This window comes from Nannospalax galili, unplaced genomic scaffold, assembly GCF_000622305.1.
Source record: "Nannospalax galili isolate Female #2095 unplaced genomic scaffold, S.galili_v1.0 scaffold127, whole genome shotgun sequence".
In the NCBI taxonomy this organism is placed as follows: domain Eukaryota; kingdom Metazoa; phylum Chordata; class Mammalia; order Rodentia; family Spalacidae; genus Nannospalax; species Nannospalax galili.
In genome coordinates, this window is record NW_008360326.1 from 13,816,505 (window position 1) to 13,840,458 (window position 23,954).

The following is a 23,954-nucleotide window of genomic DNA, read 5'->3' on the forward strand; positions in this document are numbered from 1 at the left end:
ACCCCATCTTGATTTAATGCTCTACTGTTGTTCTCTGAAACCCTTTCACTATTTTTAAAGAGAGAGAGCTAGATTTTCATTTCATATTGGACCCCACAACTAACTGATTCCCCACCCCTGCCATGGTACTGTCCCATGGCAGATACTTAGTAGGGAATGAAAAATGAATAAAGTTTTTACTTAAACCTAACCACATATCCCGCTTATATGAGAACCTTAAAGGTGTTTGAATTTAAGGGAGATCCGGGATTGCCAGGTGACAAAGGAAAGAAAGGAGAAAGAGGATCACCTGGTCCACCTGGACAGCCAGGGCCTGCTGGACGCGAGGGAGCCCCTGGGAGTCCCGGAAGTGCCGGTCCCCCAGGTGAGCCTGGCTTTACCGTTCTGGAAGATGGAGGCGGTATGTGTGGTCTGACACTTACCTTATGGAACCACCTTTATAAACAGAAAGCCAATTATAGGTATGCACAATTGTTTTATTCAGCGTTGAACTTTAAACTCTAAGACACTATGAAACAGTGAATGAATCAAGAACCTAATTTTACTGTTGGGGGGACTGAAATCTAAAAGCCTGCTTCTGTAATCAAAACTTCCAAAGTTCTGCCTCAACAAACTCAACCTGGAGACACGAAAGGCCACTTTGTGAGTGAGCTTATGTTTGAATGAGTTAGCTGAGCTTCCATAACAAACGCCACAGACTGGGCGGCTGAATCAACAGAAGTAACTTTTCTCGAGGTTCTGAAATCCAAAAGTCTAAGATCAAGGTGCAGGTAGAGCTGACTTCTTGCGTAAACTCAGCTTGGCAAAGGCTCTCTCTATCTACCCTTCTGTGCCTATATCCTGATCGCTCTCAAAGATGCTCCTCATGTTGGATTAGGGCCCAGTTGGGTGACCTCATGTTTAATTTTTAACAACCACATTGCCAAATGCATGATATTGGGAGTTAGGACTTCAATATATAAATTTTGGGGCCAATATAATTCAATGTGTGACACTATTTTAAGCCTTTTTTTCCTGGTATACTTCTGATCTGGACAATGACTTTCATATTAGCTTATAATTTGGGCTCAAGTTCTCATTTTGTCTTATTAAAAACAATGGCCTCAGCTAGAGTTGTAGCTCAGTGGTACAGCATTTTCCTGGCACATCCAGGGCCTTAGGTTCAATTCCTAGCCCCCTGGACAGGAAATCCAAAGCAAGACAAAACACCTGCCAAACTACTGGGTTAGAGCTGCAGGTCTTCCGTAAAGATAATGTTTAAACTATCTGTTCAAACACCAGGATTCAATAGATTTGCAGTTAACTCCCAGTTTAAGCAGTAAGTTGAATATTGTGTGGTCTATGTGGTTGGTGATTCAATACACCTCTGAGTGATTTTCCAGGGAAACATCAGTCAGGACAGAAGTCTGTGGTGACCTGCCACAGGTTTCATTATGTTCAGCTTGAGCACAGCCAAAGGTAAGAACTGACTGTCTCAGTGGCTGCTGTAACGTTTCTCTTGGTGTTCTGTTTCTTTCCCTGCCCCATCCTTAGGAAAGCCGGGTCCTGATGGTGACTTGGGGCTCAAAGGCATGAAAGGCTTCCCCGGCCCTCCAGGAATGACAGGCCATCCAGGTTTCATTTTTAGACTTATTCTGCTCCCTTTCCTGAAGAAAGCACACTTTCTCCCTGAGGTTAGACTCTCTGCTCACTGTACTCACAGAATGCATGTCCAATTACTCAGCATTCAGACAAACATGCACAAGAGTGCGGTAGATGCTGTTACCTATCTAACTGCAGTATCTGCCAGTATAAAATACCATGTGGTCTTCCTTGCAATATTCTTAATCTGGGCATCCGCTGTGAATACAGCTTCACATAGCTACAATTCTGAAAACTAAGACCTTTGAGAAATTTCCACACATCTAATGGCATTCACATTAGGCCACTGGAAGGAAAAGGGTCCTCTCTCTGAATGGCATGGTTTATCTCTTGGTTTCTGTTTGTTTCAGGCCCTCTAGGATTTCCAGGACCTCCAGGACCAATGGGTATGAGAGGTAACCAAGGATGTGATGGAATTCCTGGTCCACCTGGAGAAAAAGGAGAATCAGGTAAAGTTACTCATTATCTTTACTTTTATTTACATTTATTTATTTTGTGTGGACATGTGTATGGGTATGCATGTGTCATGGCACATGTGAGGAAGTTAGAGGATAATCCACGGGAGTTAGTTCTCTCCTTCTGTCTTGTGGGTCCTGGGGGATTGAGCTCAGGTCATCAGTCTTGGCGGCATGTGCCCTTACCCTCTGTGCCATCTCACCAGCCCTTGCTTATTTTCTCTGACCTCTAACTTTTTTGGAGCACTTTAATTCCTCATGGCCTTAATGAGTCTTCTCTGATCAAGCTGATGGTTTCTAATATAGTACTTAAGTGTATAGTAACTATACTTCCTTTATACACTTCATACATACATAGAATGTAAGGAAGTTTGACAGATGTTAATATATCAAATTTATTTCTTTCAGGCTTGCTGGGGGCCGATCCAGGCCCCAAAGGGAGCCCTGGTGTTCCAGGTAGGCCACTCTTCTTCCTGGCCTAAAGACACATCTCCAGGAACAGAATCCACTTCTCTATGCTTGACTTATAAAGCAATTTAACCTAGCAAGTGAGAGAATCCCAATGGCAACACATTTACAGTCTGAATATTCAATTACAAATATTTATCATCGCAACAAAAGGGAATGAATCCAAAAGTATAGGTCAGCTTTGGGGTTTCCTTCTATGAAAGTTTTAAAGATAAAAAGAACTTACATTTCTTTTTGTTGGTACTAGCTGGTTATTTTGATGTCTTACCTCTTAAAAGGATGCGGGTGTAGTTGCTGTCTTGTGCATCCATCCCCGTTGTTCTGAGACTGTGGTAGTGTCACCCCATCCCACCTTGATTCTAGCCCTGCCCCAGGCTGGTTTATCAGGGGCTACCCTGTACCTCTCTCAACCTCAGGCAGGCAACTTAGTGAGCATGTTACTCCAAATCTACACACACTTTTTGCTTGACAGACTACAAGTTTGTCTTTCTCACACCAGTGTTAAGATCAATAAGATCAATAGTGACTCTGAGTTATTTTCCATCTTGTAGAGAAAGCAACCAAGTAAAATATTAAGGTGTTCACACCTCAGTGACCCTTATTAACCTGTGTCCTAAGTGCAGCAGTATTTCAAAGTAGAAATTACACTTGATTCATAGTTACTGATGCCATGAGAACCAGCAAAGGATAGCCTGACAGTGAAACCATTGGACTGGGGTTGCCGCCTCATTTAACCACTGGTCTATGAAAGGAGATAGCAGCTGCATCCTCCCTTGTCTTCTCACGATTTGACTGCCATTGTTTCCACACCTCCCGGAGCTTTCGTCAAGCCTTTCTTCTCTCAATGTCTACTTTTAGAATGGCACACAAAAGAAATGTTATGCTCATACTGTTAGGCTGTATGAGTTACTTTTCTGTTGCTATGATAGAAACACCATGACCAAGGGAACTTATAAAAGGAAGAGTTTATTTAGCTTACAGTTCCAAAGGGGCAAGAGTCCATCATGGCAGGGAGGCATGGCGGCAGAGGCGGCTGGAGGAGGAGCGGAAGCTAAGCTCTCACATCTTCAAGCAGGCACAGGAAGCAGAGTGTGATTGGAGGTCTGACAAGACTTAAGAACTCTCTAAGCCCACTCCTAGAGACGTGTGCTTCCTCCAGCATGGCCACACCTTCTAAGACCTCCCAAAACAGTGCCACCAACTGGAGACAAAATGTCCAAATACTTGGAGCCTATGAGGGACATTCTTGTTCAAACCACCACATAGGCTAAGCACAAAACTTAAATCATTGGAAGGAAAACATAGTTGCACTAATCTGCATTTAACTGCAAATAAAATTTTCTTAAAAACAATCATATCTTAGGCAAAAAAGCCTCAAAAATAACTAGCCCAATTATATAAGCAGTCAGTTGCCTCAATCCCTCTAGGACGGCTAAACATGAAGAGTATATTGATACAAACTAGTTTAACTAGTTTATTCTCCCAAATACCAACAAGGAATCATTTTAATGAACATGGAATGTAATAAAACCCAAGTCATCTCAGATGCTTCACATTACTACAAAGACAGCACTGCAGAGCTGGAAACCAGCTGACATCCACTGACACTTTATTTAAAAGCATAAATGGGGGCTGGAGAGATGGCTCAGCGGTTAAGAGCACTGGCTGCTCTTGCAGAGGACCTGGGTTCAATTCCCAGCATCCACATGGTGGCTACGAACTGTCCTTAACTCCAGTTCCAGGGGAATCTGAAGCCCTCTTCTGATCTCCACAGCATTGCATGACATGGGTGCACTCACATACATGCAGGCAACATACTCATACACATAAAAAAATAATAAAACATTTAAAAAGCATAAACGGCAGGCACTAAAACACTAATGGATGTGAATACACACAGGCCTACATTTAAACATTATCAGTCTGATTTTTCATCACATTCTAGTCTCTACCATCCAATAACGGCCCACCCACACCTTTCTTCTGTCTCCAGCCTCACTCTCTGCTGTGTCCACACCATTTACTCTCAAGAAGAGCAGAGGAATGAAAGGGGGAGAGAACATTATTCTCAGTCCGCACCTCATTTTTCACCTAGGTATGAGAACACACAGTATCCGCACGGTTTTTGAGACAAACGGTAACCACTACTACGTTGTGATCTCTCTTACTCCATGCTATGTTTACCCCGCTAACCGAGCCTTCCAGCTGTGGGAAGAGTTAATCAGGAGACAGGGCTAAAGCCTTGTCTGGGTCTAGTTGAGCAACAATCCCAAAGCACACATTAGTGCCATGAAGTTCAGCTTTGCTCCACTCTTCTGAATAATCAGTAAATAAATAATGTCAAATTAGGAAAATAATAACTATGGCTTACATCTACATGGTAGAGCATATACTGTGCTTTTTGTATATTGTGCTTTTTTAAGAACTGATCTAGAACAGGTATATTTTCACTTTTAAACAAGAGAGGTTGGGGAGATGGCTCAGGTGGCAATACAGTAGTTGTATCTGTAATCTCAGCACTGGGGAGGCTGAGAAATGCAGATCCCTGGAACTTGCTGGTCAGGCATCCTAGCCAAATCAGTGAGCTCCACATTCAGTGAGAGACCCTTTTTCAAAAACTAAGGTGGAGAGGGATCGAAGACGACGGCCAGTGTTGACCTCTGGTTTCTACACACACAGCATCCATGTTTTCTCTCTCATATATACATCTATACACACACACACACACACACACACACACACATACCAATACACACACACACACACACACACACACACACAAATAATACAACAGAGATTTGTAATAGTGAAACGCTTTTTCCTAGTTCAATACCAAGTCAGAGGAAGAATGCAGACCTATATTTTTGTTCTCCAGCTTCTTTAAAAGACATATTGTGAATTTTAACATTTCTAGAAAAGTGCTTACATTACTGAAGGTAACCACAAATTGTAAACCCAACTGTAGGTATGGGAAAGAAACTTACTGAGCTTTTTTCTTTGCAGGTACCAAAGGAGACAGGGGAACCCCTGGCTGGCCTGGCCTCCCTGGCCGAAAGGGAGCCATGGGAGATGTTGGGCCTCGAGGACCACCAGGCATCACAGGACTCCCAGGACCACCAGGTCTACCTGGGGCAATTGTCCCCGGCCTAAAAGGAAACCGAGGTCCGCCTGGCTCAAGAGGAAATCCAGGTAGAGGGTTTCCTTCCACAACACAGAATGAAAGTCACATTTGACATTGCAAGGTTTCCTCTTTTTCATGTTACCCCATGGCTTCAGGGTTTTTTGTTTGTTTTTTGCTTCTGGTTTTCTCTATTCTTCCCACATACCCCATTCTCACATGCAGTGGAGTTAGGTTGTTGATGGTGTTGGGTAGAATGGCTTGGATGAAAGATTAGTAAATACAACTGATTATCCTAAAAGAGAGCCCTATTTATTGAGCATCTACTACGCATCACATCCAGATGCTTCTCAGCAGACAGTCCTCAGCAGAGGCAGTTCCTGCTGGGCCAGGTGCTTCCCTGGCATTACTTTACTCCCCCTTTACCACAGTCCCATCACACAGCAACACAGGAAAGGATGTTGAGGCAATGACACGGTGTAGGATTTATACTTCATTTCAAAGAATCCATGATAGAACCCTCCAGGCTTCCTTACTGGCAACTCTGATGGGCTCTTTGTGAATTCAGGTAAGCCAGGTTCCCCTGGACCTCCAGGAAGTCTTGTAAAAGGCATAAAGGGTGACAAAGGATTTATGGGGCTGCCTGGACCCGAAGGTCTACCTGGAACTATAGGAGACATGGGCCCACCAGGTCATCCGGTGAGTGTGGAAAATTATTAATACAGTTTTGACTTGTTATATTGCAGTCATATTGTATATTGTCGATACTATTGATATTGGCTCATCATTCATGTGAATACTATTGTACTCTGGTGAACTGACAGTCATGATCAGGTACACCTAGAGGCAGCACAAGGTCACTATTTGTAATGCATCTGAGCAGTGTGTCCAAGGGCCCACAGAGCCCAGGAAATCAAAGAATCTTAAGGGTTGCAAAGATTATGAGTCTAACTCTTCGGTCTATAGAGACAAATCTCTTCAGCATTCCTGATTCTTGCTTATTTAGAGCCTGAGCAATTCCAGTGGTGTGGGGAGAAATAGCTAGTAATTTACAACTGCCTCCAAATGAGGGTCGTTTTTACCCTCTAGTAAGCTTTCAAAATGATCTCTACTATCCTGTGAACTGTTTTTCTCCTCCCTGCTTATCTTCTAGTGTTTGAATATAGCTTTTATTTCTTCCCTATTATTTCCTACCCGAATATATACCTGGTTCTTAGTTTAATTGTCTATCAACCTTGCTTCTATCCTGAATATGCCCTAGCTTGACAGTAGTTCCCTTTAAAATGAAGCCAGTAGTAGAAATAAGAACAAAGCTCCCTGAGACAGACTAAGGGAAGGAAGAGTTTTGTCAGCCTCCTGAACACTCCTGCCATTTTAGGAATTCAATGCAAATTCCCTTTGGGCCAGTCAGCTGAGGTGACCACACACCGGGTTCAGTCAGCTGAGGTCACTCACGTTTTCCTTAGAAAGTGCTACTACGTTTGCTCCATTTTTTCATTTGTGCAGTTGATGTTTACTTGATGCCAGTGCAGAACTCTTACACTCATCTCTTGGGGATGCCAGCTTGTTCTTGTTGGTCTAGGCTCCCAGCCTGAGATCTCTCACTTCTGAGTGCCTCCCCTCAACACCAGCTCTCCCACGTTCTCTATTAGCACATTTAAAGAGCTCATTTCTGTTTTCCTCAGTCCCTTAGAAATAGGTGTTGAATAAACAGGCATGGCTCAATATTCACTGGCTAGGAAAATAACAATGCAGTCCCTTCTGTGAAGGTGCCTAGTACAAGGTGAAGAAGGCAGACACCGAGACAGGCCACTTTCACACTGTGTGATAGGAGGAGGGGTGGAGTTCTGAGGGACCGCAGGAAGGAAGGCAGGAGGAGCAGGGGTGGAGGCTGGGAGGCTGGGAAGAAAGGAGCTTTCAGAGCCCCCCCCCCCCATCCAACCAAACAAGCCCTCCCTAAACCCCACACATGTGAGAGGGGCACAACTAGAGGCTGAGGTGGAAATGACAGAGCATCAAGAGGAAAACAGAAGGCTGGGCAAAGCCAAGTCGTGATGGTCTAGTTTTCTAGACTAAGAAGCAGTACAGGGTGGAGAGATGGCTTGGTGGTTAAAAGCACTTGATGCTCTTCCAGAAGACCCAACCTTGGTTCCCAGCTCCTATGTCAAGCAGCTCATAACCACCCATAATTGGTTTCTTTCCCCAGGCATCTGCACTCAACTGCACATAGCAACACACACACACACACACACACACACACACACACACACACACACACACACACACGCGCGCCTAGATAAATCTTTTTAAAGACAGTACATCATTCGTTCATTCAAGAAACATTTACAAAGTAGCTCCCTATGCTCAGAGCTCTTTCTATATGTTGGAATTAATCCTTTAATGAGTTGACTTTTGATTTGGCCACTCACCAAGCTTTAAACCCACCCTAGTTCCCCTATGTAGCAGTTGTTATGACCACAGACATGATGGAGAGTTCTATGTTTTGGTGAGTCACATGAAAATACAGAATCTCTGTGACCTAACACTGCTTCCCTCCTCGAACACCCTCACGAGGGGTGACTACTGGCTACTGTGTGTGACTATTATTAGGAATCATGTTAAGCTCTTTTCAGGGCTTTTGCTATTTGGTTTCTAGAATCTATTTAAAAATTTGAATGAGAGAGACAATCACATTTAAAGGTCTTTCAGGGACACTGGGAGTAGAAAGTCTGGTCTGTAATTGGAATCCCAATGCATTCTGTTGCCTTTATGGTCATCTGCAATGGAAAGACGATCCTTCTTGATGGGCATCCCGGCTGGCCCTAACAGCTCTCTCCTTGCATAGAACACCTCTCTCTCTCTACCCTCCTTAGTTGCCTTTAGCTCAAGAGAATTGGCAGCTAGCAGGAGCCAGCAAGTCCCTGATCAGGAGGCTCTCTTTCCTTTCCCTCTTCCTTTGACCTCATACCACTTCATCCCAGAAGTTGGGCTGTTCTTTCTTTGGACTTTTTCCTCCAAAAGCAGCTGGTTCAAAGGCAAGCTTTGTTATGTTCATGATCTTTAGCTCACTTTTTTCAAGTAACAGCATTCTGTCTCAATTCCTTTGGGCAGTAAAGTAATCTAATGCTCCCTCCTCATACGACCTTCCTTCAGAATCTCATAGCTCCAACAGCAGTTAAGGGGCGCACCTGCTACCTGCTCAGATCACAGCTTCCTTGTCAATGTGCCCATCAAAACCTCTTCCCCTACAACCCTTGAAATCTCTGGACACCTAGTTCTCCCACAACCCTCACCAGAAGTAATTTATAACTCTGCAAGATTAGCAGAATGACATTTGGGTGCTATGGGTCAACAACGGCTCTGCTGTCTTTGCAAGAATTACGAACAGGTGATAATTTTCCCTGTCAGTGTGGTGCTTGTTCTTCTTGAAAGGTCCTGAAATGCTGGGCAGTTCCACTTAGATCTACTCAACACTAAGCAATATACACTAAATGAGATGGCATGTTTGTTCTCGGGCTTGTTATTATTATTTTTTTAAGGCTACTCCTAAGAAGAGATGTAGGGGCAAAGGAGCTACAGACAGGCAGAATATTGAACAGATGGGTAAAAATGACGACTGTCAATTTCACCTTATTCTTATAAAGTTGTATCCTTGAACTCTTTAAAAGAAAACTGTCATGATATTGTGTTTTTAAATTTTGTCTGTGGTTCTGCTCCCCTGAATCCAAACTATAGGGAGCACCAGGAACCCCAGGCCTTCCAGGACTCAGGGGTGATCCAGGATTCCCTGGGTTTCCAGGCATGAAAGGTACTGTTTCTGGGCCATTGCTTTTACATGTAAATACACCAGTTGCCCCTCCTACTGAGAGCATACCACGTTTGCTGAGACAGCAGGGTGGTTCACACTGGACCTCAATGGGAGTAAAGACAAGCACTCCACTAGCACCCAACCCCAGGGGGCAAAATGAAAGCTACAACTTAAGGATGGAAACTGTAGGGAAATTAAAAACAGACAGTTGAAGGTGTTGCTTCTGAGGGTTCTAAGATGTCCAGTACACACCGATAGCAGTCCTGCTTCTAGGCGTCTATTTGTTAGTGTTGTGATTTAGAAAGAAGCTGAAAAATCAACAAGAGCAGTCACAGACAGTCCGTGTAAATGAACTGTGTGCAGATTCGTGCGCTTGTGTTTTATGGGTCTTATTTATTATGTATTTCCAATGCTGGGGATTGAACCCCAGGCTTCACACATGCTAGACTACACACACTCTATCACCGAAATCTAAGTCGCCAGAAGTCTTAATCTTAAAATTAGTGTTAAATGCCGGATGCTGCTGCACATGCAGTATAGCATCACGCGGCAGAAGCAAGAGAATGACTCCAAGTTCAAGGCCAGCCGGCGCCACACAGTGAATTCCAGGCCTACCAGAGGAGACTCTGACTCAGAAAAAGAGACAGGAAAGAAAAGAAAATGAACGAAGGGAAGGAGAGAAAAAGAAAGGGATGTATGAGATGGAGTAAGTAGGGTTTTGATGTCAGAGTCATTATTTAACTGTTCATTCCCCTGCTAGGAGTTTCCTAGGGCCAGGAAACTCTTACCAAAGCCTGTAGAGGTGATAAATCAAATAACTGCATCAGATGTGAACAAAGCCACATTTCCATGAAGGAATACTGTTTCCAGGTTCAAGGGGGACTGGGTGGGCTTTTAAAATGTCTCTTTCAATACTTCAACCAGCAGCCCTTTAAGGAGCAGTGATCTGGATAAAGCACACTGAGGGGCTCTGAGGAGTCTCACTAATGTTGGGCAGGTAAATACTGGTGGGTGGCCCTGGGCAAAGTTAGTAACAATATCACTTCCCAAGTCTCAGACTACAAAAATCTAAAATTTGAAAAATGTATATAAAATTTCCATATAAGAAAAAAATTTTGGTTAAATATTTAGAGGTAGCTGGGGTGGAGATTCTTATAATATATTCAATTCTTTTGAATATATTCTGTGAAACATACTCAGTCACTCTCAGAGATTTCAGAATAAAACCTGTGGCTGGAACTACTGATGTGATTTTGCTTCTTCATCTGGAAAACTTTCAATCATCAAAATGTTTAGCTTGCTTTCAGTGTACATAAGTAAATACTATGCAAACATTCTAGTTTTTCTACCAAATGGATCATTTCTAGGGTAGCTGTCAGTTAAACTTTGATACTATAATTATTTTACGGTATTTCTTTATCTTTTCAGTGTTTTGAAACAGAGTCTTGAACTTTTAATCCTTCTGCTTCTGCCTTACAAGTGCTAGGACTACAGGCCTGTACCACTAGGCCCAGATATAGTTCTTCTATTAATATAATATTTAGTATTAAAATATTTTAAGTAATAATTTAAGTAAGATGTATTGTCTACATGATTATAAAACTCTAAGGCTGGGTATGGTGGTACACGCCTTCAATCCCAGCACTTGGGAGGCAGAGGCAGGCGGATCTCTGTGAGTTCAAGGCCAGCCTGGTCTACATAGTGAGTTCCAGGACAGCTGGGGCTACAGGGAGACCCTGCTTCAAAAAGACCAAAAAACAAAACAAAACAACAAAAAAAAAACCACCTCTTTAAAAGAGACTTTCTCCAAATAAATGGCTCTTTCTTAGTAAGCTTTTATCATTTGTATAGAAGATTATGATTAGAAGAGAAATTTAGGCACTTTGTTAGTTTACATCAACAAATCTGTACGTGCTTATAGCATCCTTGACATAACAAACTGGGCTGTTGGTATGGCTGTAGTAACAAAGTAAGAACGTAAATGACCACGACAACCAAATATAACAATTCATCAAGAGGTACTAACATATGTTTTAATGGGACTTTATAATTTACTTAAAATATCTACTTTTTTCCTCAAACTAAAAGAGTGAATTTTCAGGAGCATTTCTCTATGAATATTAAAATATAACAATTGTGTTTGTTTGTTTTGTTTGTTTGAAGGAGAGAAGGGTAATCCAGGATTTCTTGGACCAATTGGACACCCAGGACCAAGTGGGCCCAAAGGACCCCCTGGTAAATATATATTTCTCTATTATTGATCTCCATGAAGAAAGGGTAAGTCCATGAAGCCATTTTATCATTATGTTTATGTCAATAGGTGCACGTGGAAAACCAGGCACACTTACGATCATCTCCCTTCCGGGAAGCCCAGGGCCACCTGGCCCACCTGGTCAGCCAGGGATGCAAGGAGATCCTGGAACACCAGGGCCGCCAGGAATCCCAGGTGTGGGGCTAGCAGCATTGACCTGGGGTCAGGGTATCAGGAAAACTGTAAAAGTGCTATGGAGGCAAATTATACAACTGCACAGAAAATAAGAGGCTGTGTGTTTTTATAGCCAGTTTAGGTGTAAGCTCATTTACCCTTGGCCTGTAGAAAAAAGAGCTTAGAGTCTCTTAAAAAGATCTATACATGGTACAAGTAGGGCAAACACACTCTAAGACACTGTGTTTTCTTTTTACTGAGGTAAAGGTATTGTGTTGACCTCTTCTGACAACTGTCAGCCTTAGGGCATGATTTCTAAATGATTGCCTAACTGGACTTTTCTAACACTGTATAGCAACACATTAGAAAAAAAATTACTTCAAAATATTGATATTTAGAAATTGAGCCTAACCCTTTTATATAGTCTTGGCATATTATAGTAGACTTCTGAATGGAACTGTTATCTAAACTTTTCTGAGTCACATGGGAGACAAGAGAGGTATTATCAGTTTGATCAGTGCACAGGCATACTGCATCCTGGAAAAGAATAAATCAAAACAACTGCACAATTGTGACTATTCATAGTTTTGCAAGGCTTTGGGGGAAAGTAGAGGTAACAAGTTGTGTGAGAAAACATTCCAGTTAGTCCAAGACTCAGGGGCTTCCTGGGACATAAAGCTTTCACTGATGAAACTGCAAATGTCCCAAGCTTACTTGGATGGGAGGCAACCTGGCCTTTTATCCTCATACCATGACATGCTTTTGCCTAGGACCCTGTGGGCCTAGAGGTAAACCAGGCAAAGATGGCAAACCAGGAACTCCAGGACCAGTTGGAGAAAGGGGTAACAAAGGCTCTAAAGGACAGCAAGGTAAACACGTAAACACACAGCTTGCTTCCTTTGTTGAAGCAGTGTTGTTTCAATACCCAATGAAGTCTTGTTTGGGTGTATGATTGTGAGAGTAATGTGTGTCAGATTAGAACAAAGGCAGGGTACCAAACGTTCATCTGGAAGAAGAAGAAAAGAAGCTGGAGCTACAAGGAGGCCCTATCTTAAAAAAAAAAAATGATACAAGGATCTAAGCCTTGGATCTTTTCTTAGAGGTATAGGATAGTCTTGGATAGCACACATTAGCATAAAAATTCTCCTCTACTTTCTTTCTGCCCTACTCAGCTAATCATTTTACAGTTGCTGTGAAGAGACCAGAAGTCATCTTTTGATTACAACCTGTATTAATTATTTTTTACATCCCTGTGATAAAAACATCTGACAGAAGCAACTTAAGGGAAGAAAGGTTTATTTTAGCTCACAGTTTCAGAGGGATTTCAGTCTGTCACAAATGGGAAAGGCATGGTAGTGTGAACTGCTCAGCCTGTGAAGGCAGAAGCACACAGTGGCGACTGTTGTCTCTTGGTGGGTCAGGAGGCAGAGAAAGCTAGATCAGAACTAGGGGCAGGAAAACCTTCAAAGGCCCACCTCTACTGACTATTTCCACCAGCCAGGCTCCACCTTCTAAAGGATTCACAGCCTCAGAAATAGTGCCACAAACTAAAGAAGGGACTGAGCATTCACAGCATGAATCAGTGGAAAACATTTCAGATGCAAACCAATAGAGAGTCAATCATAGCCCTTTGTGAATGGAAGCAGAAGTCAGGAAAAACAAACACTGTGTCTGCCTCTTATCTAGCAAGGTCATGGAAACTGTGGACCTTTCAAGTAGCACATGAGACTCTGAAGAAGAGAAGGAGGGACAGGGAGAAGAGGACAAAGGAGAGCTCACTAGTTTTCACTTAGAAAGTGATAATGTGAACTAGACTTTTCCAACTGCAGGGAAAAAACAAAGCATAAAAATCACTTTATTGGGGCAGGAGAGATGGCTCAGTGGTTAAGAGCACTGTTGCTCTTGCAGAGGACCCAGGTTCAATACCCCGCACCCACATTGTGGCTAACAACCATCAGTAACTACAGTTCCAGAGGATCCTACATCCTCTTCTGACCACCTTTGGTATTGCACCCACATGGGGTATTACATATACAGGCAAAACGCTCATACACATAAAATTAATTACGTTAAAAACAGGCTACTTTGTTTTCAACTCTTAAGTAACAGAAGGCATCCTAGTTACAGAAAACAGTCATTTCTTGTTGGCCTTACTAGTGAATCAAATGTTCTTAAAGTTTATACCTTTAAAAAGAACTTCTAGTATTTTACATGTTTACTGAATTTGCTAAAAGCATAGTAATTTTTATTATCTACATCAACAGCCTTTCAAGATGTAGCTGTTTGATTCCCCCCCACCACACACACATACATTATACACTGTAAAGCAAAGCCATTCATTTATTCATACAAGGTATGGGGCCTACCAAATGCAGGATACTGTGTTAAGCCTCCCAAGATAATTCAATTATTAAAAAAAGACTTGGTCTTAAAAACTTGAAAAAAATATCTATAAAAAGTTGCACCTTGTGGTAAGCTGGCTAACATTTAATATTATTATTTACCCAATGTATTAGTTATGTTTGTGTCATTGTGACAAAAATACATGATATAAATAATTTAGAAAAACTTCATGTGGGCTCATGGATTTAGTCCATGATTGGCTCTATGCTTGGGTGGTATGTGGTGGAAGGGAGCTGCTCACTGCATGGCAGACAGGAAACAGAAAAAGCCATACCAGAAGCAAGACATGGCACCCAAGAACAAGCCCTCACCTCCTACTTCTCACCACTTCCTAATTATGCCATCATCTTACCAATCCATCAAGGAACTAATCCCTTCATTAGGACAGGGCTCTCATGCTCTAATCATCACCAGAAACACCTTCAGAGACACACCAAGTATGCTTACTAATCCCATTTCCTATCCTACTTGATAATTAAAGGGAGCAATCATAGTCATTTTATAGGCCCCTGTTCCCTAAGATTCGTTTCATATTTGGAGGTTACCAGACACATAAACACATTCAATTAGTACTTTGAATGTGATTAGTATCAGTTTGAGATGCTGGTCATGTTGGAACATTTACAACTGCTTTTTCAAAGGGCCACCTGGATTAGATGGCTTGCCAGGTCGGAAGGGAAAGCCTGGAGACATGGGAGCACCTGCCACTGAGACGAGAATGCGAGGCTTTGTCTTCACCCGACACAGTCAGACCACAGCCGCTCCTTCCTGTCCAGAAGGGACACAGCCACTCTATAGTGGGTTTTCTCTTCTTTTCGTACAAGGAAATGAGCGTGCCCATGGACAAGACCTTGGTAAAGTTCCAGTCCTGGTTCCCCGTCATTTTGTAATACAGACTATGAAAGTTTTATAGGATGAGGTGCTTCCTCTGAAGATCAGTGTAAGCAAGGTTAAGCATCTTCCAGTGCATATGAGAGAATAATTACATGACTGTTTGCTGGATTTACCAATCACTACTGTCATGTAAAAAGCTAGAAGGAACCTAGCTAGACTGCTCAATGCCAATAACTTTCATTCAAAACATGTCTTTTCTTAATTCCCAGATTAGTATCTTTTCTAAAGCTTTATCTGGTTATTAGCTGATATGAATATCTGGGCATTTTTGAAGCAAAGACATTTTTCCAGTGGAATTCGGGCTTCAAGTTCTATCCACACTGATTAGAAAGAGCTGTCAGAAGTATTCTGGGTAGGAGGAGGGTTTGTTTAATCATGTAGGGCTTTAACTTTTATCATTCCTAAAACTGTTCAATACCACATCCTGCACATAACTCTTTTGTACAGTTTTTGTCCGGGTTTTCCACAGGTTGTGTGATAATTAACCTGTATCTAAATAATGATATCAAAATAAGCTTAATTTGCTGGAGGTGATACTCAGCCTCGTGTTTTATTAGGGACTCTTGGCAGCTGCCTGCAGCGATTCACCACAATGCCATTCTTATTCTGTAATGTCAATCGTGTATGTAATTTTGCATCTCGAAATGATTATTCATACTGGCTGTCAACACCAGCTCCAATGCCAACCGACATGGCTCCAATTACCGGCAAAGCTCTTGAACCGTATATTAGCAGGTAAAAGTTCGATCCCTTCATTTCGTGGGGGACCAAATAAATCATGTAGCTTGTTAGAAACACAACAGTAGAAAATGGCTGCCACGGTGTTGACTTCATTTCACAGATGCACGGTCTGTGAAGGTCCTGCAATGGTCATCGCTGTCCACAGCCAAACCACGACCATTCCCCCATGTCCCCATGGCTGGGTTTCTCTCTGGAAAGGATTTTCTTTCATCATGGTAAGGAAAAAAGAAATAGCATATTTAAAGTAATGATTACAAAGAGAACCTTACATTGTCTTGACAATTTGAAAATATACTTTAAAAAACGACTTTGGGGCTGGTGATGTAGCTCATTTAGTAGAAAGCTTTTTCAACATGCACAAAGCTGTGAGTTCTGTCCCCAGCACTGCACATAACTGGATAGCCCCAGCACTCTGGCGGTAGAGGCAGGAGAATCAGAAGTTTAAGGTCATCTATAGGTACATAGTCAGTGGAGGCCAGTTTGAGTGACATGAAACCCTATCTCAGAAAACAAAACCAATATAACAAAAAATAATGACAACTTTGTTGCTTTTGGTAAATAATGGAACACTTAAAAAATTTAACCTTGGGGGCTGGAGAGATGGCTCAGTGATTAAAAGCATTTACTGATCTTGCAGAAGACCTGAGTTCAGGTCTCAGCACCTACATCATGTGACTCACAGTTGTCTGTAATTCCAACTCCAGAGGACCTAATGCCCCTCTTCTGGCCTCTGTGGACACCTGCACATGCATGGTATACATACATATACTCAGGTCCCCGCACAAACACATAAAATAAAATGAATAAAACTAAAAAACATGAACTTCAGAGCCAGCAAGATGGCTCAGTGGGTAAAGGCACTTGCCACTAAGCCTGATGACCTGACCCTAGGACCCACATAGTGGAAAAATAATTGACTTCAGCAAGTTGTGACCTTGTGGCACACATGTGCCTACACACACACACACACACACACACACACACACAAAAATAATAAATGTAATCTAAAAATTTTTTAAAAAAATAAGACTTCTCACAATCTAAACCATGGCATTTCGGTGAGTAGCAGCACTCTTTACTGGCGATGGATCATCCATTTGTTTGTTTTGTGGCAGGTTTTTAATCTACATTGTCTGTAATGCTCACAAATCCGGAGAGATACTTTTTAGCATCTACAGTTTCATAAATAAAAATGAAGTCGTTTTTCTGAACACAGTATGAATGTTCAGTGACACAATGTGCCTTGTCCCTTGGCTGTTCCTAGGAAGCTGAGACTGAGAAGCCGCTTTAAGAAACCCCCCAGCACTCGTGCTGAACTTGGCCTACGGACTGGCCACCGGCACTGCTGACTGGAGCTGTGTGTGACTGACTATTCACACCCTGCACAGCCTTGTTCATGACACGTTATTTCTCCTTTGCCCCCAGCTGCCACTCAATCAATAATTAATTCAAAAATATTTATTGAACACCTATCATGTGTCCTGACTGTCTTGGGCACTAAGGATACCAGGGGCCCAAGTTCCTTCTCTCATGGAGCCGGTATCCTAGTGATGAAGACAGACAGCGTGCAAGAAAATAAAACAGTAGTAGTCATGAGTCTAGTTGGTGACAGGTGCTCTGAGAGTGAGAAGCCGAGGTATGGTACAGTATGTGGCAGGAACAGGAGTGAGGGAAAGCAGGTACATATGAGCACCCACCAGAGGGACAGGCAGACAGAGGCGGGGGGTAGATTCCAAGCAGAAGTGACAGTGCTACTCTCTTTTTGATGATTATGCCTCATCCTGGAAGATGCCTGGAGGATCAACAAATCTGGATAAAGGATAAGAAACTTAATTTGTGTTTTCTAGAAATTTTTCCTGTTGTTTTATACTGCTGCTCCCTACCCACCACCCCAAGAATGTTGAAAATTGACATCTGAATGTCAACAGACAGTGTTTTCATTGAGATCTTTTCCTTGTGGTAGTTCACTGGTGCCGGCTCTGAGGGCGCTGGGCAAGCACTGGCGTCCCCCGGATCCTGCTTAGAGGAATTCCGAGCCAATCCATTTCTCGAATGCCATGGAAGAGGAACATGCAACTACTATTCAAACTCCTATAGTTTCTGGCTGGCTTCATTAAACCCAGAAAGGATGTTCAGGTAACTAGTCAACGTTGGGCTTGATCTGATGACTCAGTTGTTGATCTGTTCAAAGGTTGCCTATGTTAGCTTTTTAATTTTTGCCCATGTGCTGATATACTTAACATTGAGCTCCCTCACTCCTGTCAACAGAATTCTGTTTAGCTTGATACTTCTGGTTTACAAGCACTCAGAAGACAACAAGTAGCCACAGTTACTAACTAATGTACCAGTAATGACCGAAGGTCTACATGACTCTTGCCATAATGAGATATAACATATATAGATTTATAGTAAATTACGGAATAAAAATATTAACTGTTCTGCTAATCTTAGTACATTAGAGGTTCATGATTATTTCAAGGGTAGGAATAGTCTTCATTTAAAAAATGATCTGGGGGCTGGAGAGATGGTTCAGTGGTTAAGAGCACTGTTTGCTCTTTCAGAGGACCCAGGTTCAATTCCCAGCACCCATGTGGTGGCTAACAATGGTCTGTAACTTCAGTTCTAAGAGATTTGACACCCTCTTCTGTCCTTTGTGGGCTTTGCAAAACATGGGTGCACTTACATACATTCAGGCAGAACACTCATGCACACAAAGTAAAAGTAATGAATAAAGCTTTTTAAAAATGATCTGTGAGTTTGTATGAAAGCCCGTTTCAAGAGTTTGGCTGAAACACAACTAAACATATAAAATATTGATATATGTTTATACATGCAAATATATTTATCATTTCAGAAATTCTTCTCTTCCATAAAGGGGGTGTTTTTATAATAAAACTTAGACTATCTATGATATTTGTTAATAAAATTCAAACCAAGTAAGCATTCCCCTTTATAAAAATCAATGATTTCTTTCATTTATGTTTGTTTCAGAAAACCCATTCCATCAACGGTGAAAGCTGGAGCGTTAGAAAACATCATAAGCCGCTGCCAGGTGTGCATGAAGGAAAGACAGTGAAGAAGCCAAAGGAGACAGCACCGCTGGGGTTTCTTAAATAACAAGTAATGACTCAGAACATGCATGTGCATTTCTCTCTAACCATACAGCGGTTAGTGAATCGATGAAGATTTAGTAAAACAAAGTTTCAATTTGCTTTCCCTACACAAGAAAGCATTTATCTTAAATTAGTTCTGTGACTTGAGTTTCTAAATATGTATGGTTTCAGAGTACCCCGAATGAATGTAACTTTCCACAAAACGCTACTGAAATCACATTCCTTTTATATCCAAAGCACTAACTGAATGAAGTGACTACAGGAAGCTTGAACTGCAGGCTGAGAGGGTGAATCCACTGGATTCCAGCACGTGTTCACTCTGCTTCCACTCTAAGGAGTCTGGTTTCCCTCCACCTCCTTCCTGAAGCCTTAGCTTCAGATAGAGAAGGCGCTGGGACATTCAGAACAGGCATGTCATGAACAGAACTCCCCAGTCAGACCTCTTGAGGAGCCTAAGTCCTCAAACACAGGATGACTGAGGCTTGCTGACTTTCCAGGACTCTTCCAAACACACCCAAAGTTAAGACCAAAGGAGATTTCCGGAAGGGAATCCTAGCAGTCTTGGCTACAGTGTATGGTTTTGTTTCGTATTTCAGTGAAGATTTTTGTGTGCTTGTTCACTGAGTTCATTTTACTGCATCAACAGATTCAAAGTAGGTAAAACATTACTTAATGAATTCATTTTACTAGGATCTTGTTAAGCACATAATATGAACCGTGTCTCTTTCCTTGTCCTGTTTAGTGTGCTCACACGACACCCTACTTATTAGATGTGAACTTTATCCCATTCCTGTAAATACTGGTGCAGATGGTAAATAACTGGACACAGTATTCAGTAATCCATGAAACAATGTTGGGCATTTACTGTTTATCAGACTCAGAACGTTTCTCTTCTTTGCTCTAAACATTTCATTACTTGGTTTTATAGATTTATTCCTTTATTATTTTTCTAATTTTTCCTTTGTTAAAAAAAAAGAAAAAGAAAGCACTTCTTGATGTTATATATTCTTACCGACCATGTGGAATGAGACCACTGGGTAAAACTTTATTGTTCACAGCTGCTGTATGTCTTAACACTTGCTTTTAAAGTATGTGGATACATTCCCAAGTCTACCTAACTCACCCTAACAAGCATTTTCTTCAGCACCAGATTATGTGCAATACATGTGCTGAGGAGGAAAGAGAGAGAGAGAGAGAGAGAGAGAGAGAGAGAGAGAGAGCGCTTATAACCTTATTTCTGGTTTAATCTCAGAGAAGGTAATATCCCAGGGTTTAATCCTTACCACCAAAAACAAACAAAATCTCACATACAGGAGTGGTTCCTCCCTCCCCCTCCTTTATCACGGTTTTCCTATTTCATCATCACAATTCAGCAGGCCTGAGAAAAGGTTTAAAAATAAGAACTACAGGGCTGGAGAGATGGCTTAGAAGTTAAGAACACTTGGTGCTCTGCCAGAGGACCTGGGTTTGGTTCCCAGCACCCACATTGGATGGTCTCACAGCCACCTATAACTCTAGTTCCAGGGGATCCAATGTCCTCTTCTGGTCTCTGTAGGCACCTGCATACATGTGTTGCACATACATATACTCAGACACACATACCTATACATAAAATAAAAAAAATTTTTTAAAAATCTATGCCCCTAATTCAGGATCTCTAATTTCTTTTAGGTACCACAGAAGCTAAAGTCTGAAAAATATTTTAAAAATCAAATAGTTGTATCATTGTTCGATGAATCTTAGATGCCAGGCATCACGAGGCAAAGCTTTGAAGACATTTCTTGATCCACTGAGGTGGAACTGATGGTGCTGATACATAAATTCAGGCTGGTGCTCTAGTCTCTACTACTTTGTAAGGCAGAATGTGACCCAAGAGCATAGTCAACCTTCTTCACTGCTCCTATACTGCTGCCCAGATTGTTTCACATCCAAACTAAGATGTGCAACATCTCCTTTAGAGTGTCTACTTCATCTAAGAGTGAGACTTTTCTGCTTTGCTGGCACATGCCCTTAATCCCAGAACTCTAAAGGCAGAGGCAGACTACCCTGTTGACAGCAAGTTCCAGGCTAGCCAGGGCTGCATAGTAAGGCCTTGTCTCGAGAAAAAGAGAAAGAAAAAGAAGGAAGGAAGGAAAGAAGGAAGGGAGGGAGGGAGGGAGGATGTATCAGACAGATTTTTCTGTTCTAAAAACTTCCTACTGTCTGAATTATACTCCAGTGGAGAAGACAAGTTAATCTCCTTGGTCAGTAGTTGGTCAGTGGTCCCTGAACTGGTATCATCTACATCATCTAGGAACTAGTTATAAATGTCAATGCTAGCCCATTCTAGACCTGTAAAATTGGAAACTTCAGGTGGAAACCAGAAATCTGTGTTTTGTTTTGTTGAGTCAGGGGGTCTCATTATATAGCTCAGGCTAGCATGGAACTTGCTTATATAGATCAGGCTGGCCCCCAACTTTTCTGCCTCAGCCTCCCCCATGATTCTGGTGCACTCTACATACTAAGAAAAGCTGCTCTAGACAAACACCCAAAGAAACTGGCAATAATCATTCCACCTTTGCTTCCTGTACAATCCAAACTCACAGGTGACTTTCAGGATGATCTATGTTTACCCCCAGGCTGGTGCTAATGCAAAACACTGACCCTCATTTGCCCCTAGGTCTCAGTCTTCTGGGAAAGACAATACTTGATGCCTTCAATTCCAAACTAGTACAGGAATGGTTGTTCAGTCACACTAAGGGCCAGCATTGATTAGTTAAACTACAGCTGGGACACATTCTTTTCCAGGTGTTTATGGGTAGCACATCAGTTCGAATTCAGTTTGACAGTAGTTAAGAGCACTTGCTCTTGCAGTGGATCCCAACTCAGTTCCCAGTCCCCAGGTTAGGTAGCTCAAAACTGCCCGTGACCAGCTTCAAGGGATGAGATTGGCTTCCAAGGGCACCCACAGGCAGGTACCATCCACTCACACAGACATATGTGCATAAATAAAACTAATAAAAAGTATCCTTAAAAATTGATTATAATTAATATTAAGAATCTTAAAAAGTTAACTTCATAGAAACAATGTTTCTTTTAAATTTGGTGCTCCAAACTTTAGAATTTCACAGTGTGCTAAAACAACCAATTTTTCAGTTCTCTGTTTCTGCAAGATAAGCATTATTAACTTATTTATAAAAGTACTCAAAATGTTTAAATTTGAATTTTATTGCTAATTTACAAAGATTTTCTATGTATCAGATATAACTTACTACTACTTAATATGTTCTCTATAACCAAATGAAATTTATTTAAAATATATCAAATATTTTATATTGTTATATACTGACAAGATTACAATATATTGTAATTACTAATATTTCTGTAATTATAGCTAAAATTTTATTTTATTGTTTTCTCTGAATAAAACAAAGAAAAATTGTACCTGGTCTTCATTTTTTAAAAGCTGGAAATACATTTATTTTTGATTATAAAAATAATACTCACTCGGTAGCTGGGTGTGGTGGTGCACGTTTTTGATCCCAGCACTTGGGAGGCTGAGGCAGGCAGATCTCTGTGAGTTCAAGGCCAGCCTGGTCTACATAGTGAGTTCCAGGCCAGCTGGGGCTACAGGGAGACCCTGCCTCAAAAAGACCAATAATAATAATCATCACTCTAAAAACAATAGGCAACATAGAAGTTAAGAAGAACATCAAAGCTGCTACTGTTTATATTCACTCCAACCCAAAAGAATCTGTTGAATGAAGTCATTGAAAGATAACTACAGGAGCTGGGGAGATGGTTCAGTGGTTAAGAACACTGGCAGCTCTAACAGAGTGGTTTGTTTCCCAGCATCCACATAACAGCTAATACCCTTCCATAACTCTAGTTCCAACACCCTCTCCTGACCCCTGAGGCATTGCGCGAATGGGTGTTCTTACAAATGTGCGGGCAGAACACTCACACAAATAAAAATAAATAAATGAAAAAAGTTTTTTAAAAATAATTACAGTATTTTAAATACTGATGCCTGGAGGAGTAATCTTGCCATAAGTGGAAAAAAAGAAATTGAAAAAGATCTGAATTGAGAAAAGGAAACATTTAGAGTGTGAAGCACATTAGGATTTAGGTTCCAGTGGGAAACTTAAGTAGACTCGCTGAAAGGAGTCTGCCGGGGTGAAGCTAAAGGATGAGCTGTTAGGGTTCCAAATAGCAGCTCCCCCCCCCTCCCCAACAGGGACCTACAAACTCTGCTGAGAAGCAGCCTGCCTTTCCTCTGACCTCCAAAGATAAGATAAGCAGAGTTCCTCTTATCTTAAGAGGAAAAAGAAAACACTTCCACACCCTAATCCTACCTGCTTCCCCCTCCCTGATTTCTCCCCCAAACATTCCCCCCTTCCACACCCTAAAGCCCCCCTATGTAAAGTCCCACCTCACAACCCATGGGCGGACATCTTTCCCTTCCTGGACACCCTTCCCTGACATCCTTCCCTTCCCTTCCCTTCCCTGACATCTTTCCCTCTGCTGACATTTTTCCCTTCCCCGAGGGAAAGGTGCCCCGTGCGAAAAAAATCTGTGTCCCGCTGAGAATTCCATCTGAGCCTCGGTGCCTCATCTTTTCCCTTCCCCGAGGGAAAGGTGCCCCGTGCAAAAAAAATCTGTGTCCCGCTGAGAATTCCATCTGAGCCTCGGTGCCTCATCCATCCGCTCCGCCCGCTTGCTCCCGCCCATTCTCTACCTATCAGATGGTGCCAAAACCCAGCTCTTACTTCAAGGGACCTCGCACGTAAAACTTTTGAACTCGCTTGTTGTTACACTGGCCTCTGAACACCACTAATTCGGCATTAAGGTACACTTCCACCCTCTATCTCTCTCCCCTCTCCCGTTCCTTTCAGCTCTCTCTCCCCCT

General features: G+C 42.0%; 1 protein-coding gene across 1 annotated transcript in view; it reads left to right on the plus strand.

Annotated features, from left to right (window-relative positions):
• Positions 1-19,297, plus strand: part of Col4a3 (collagen type IV alpha 3 chain) — a 73,338-nt gene extending 54,041 nt beyond the window's left edge. The window contains exons 38-52 of the mRNA XM_008825883.3: positions 238-364; positions 1,534-1,614; positions 1,992-2,090; positions 2,505-2,552; positions 5,568-5,753; positions 6,251-6,381; positions 9,418-9,490; positions 11,654-11,725; positions 11,811-11,936; positions 12,686-12,784; positions 14,960-15,172; positions 15,770-15,947; positions 16,054-16,168; positions 17,917-18,089; positions 18,945-19,297. Of these exons, the coding sequence (XP_008824105.1) occupies positions 238-364; positions 1,534-1,614; positions 1,992-2,090; positions 2,505-2,552; positions 5,568-5,753; positions 6,251-6,381; positions 9,418-9,490; positions 11,654-11,725; positions 11,811-11,936; positions 12,686-12,784; positions 14,960-15,172; positions 15,770-15,947; positions 16,054-16,168; positions 17,917-18,089; positions 18,945-19,029 (1,806 nt within the window). The 3' untranslated portion in view covers positions 19,030-19,297. The remainder of the gene's footprint in view (positions 1-237; positions 365-1,533; positions 1,615-1,991; positions 2,091-2,504; positions 2,553-5,567; positions 5,754-6,250; positions 6,382-9,417; positions 9,491-11,653; positions 11,726-11,810; positions 11,937-12,685; positions 12,785-14,959; positions 15,173-15,769; positions 15,948-16,053; positions 16,169-17,916; positions 18,090-18,944) is intronic.
• The last annotated feature ends 4,657 nt before the right edge of the window (positions 19,298-23,954 follow it).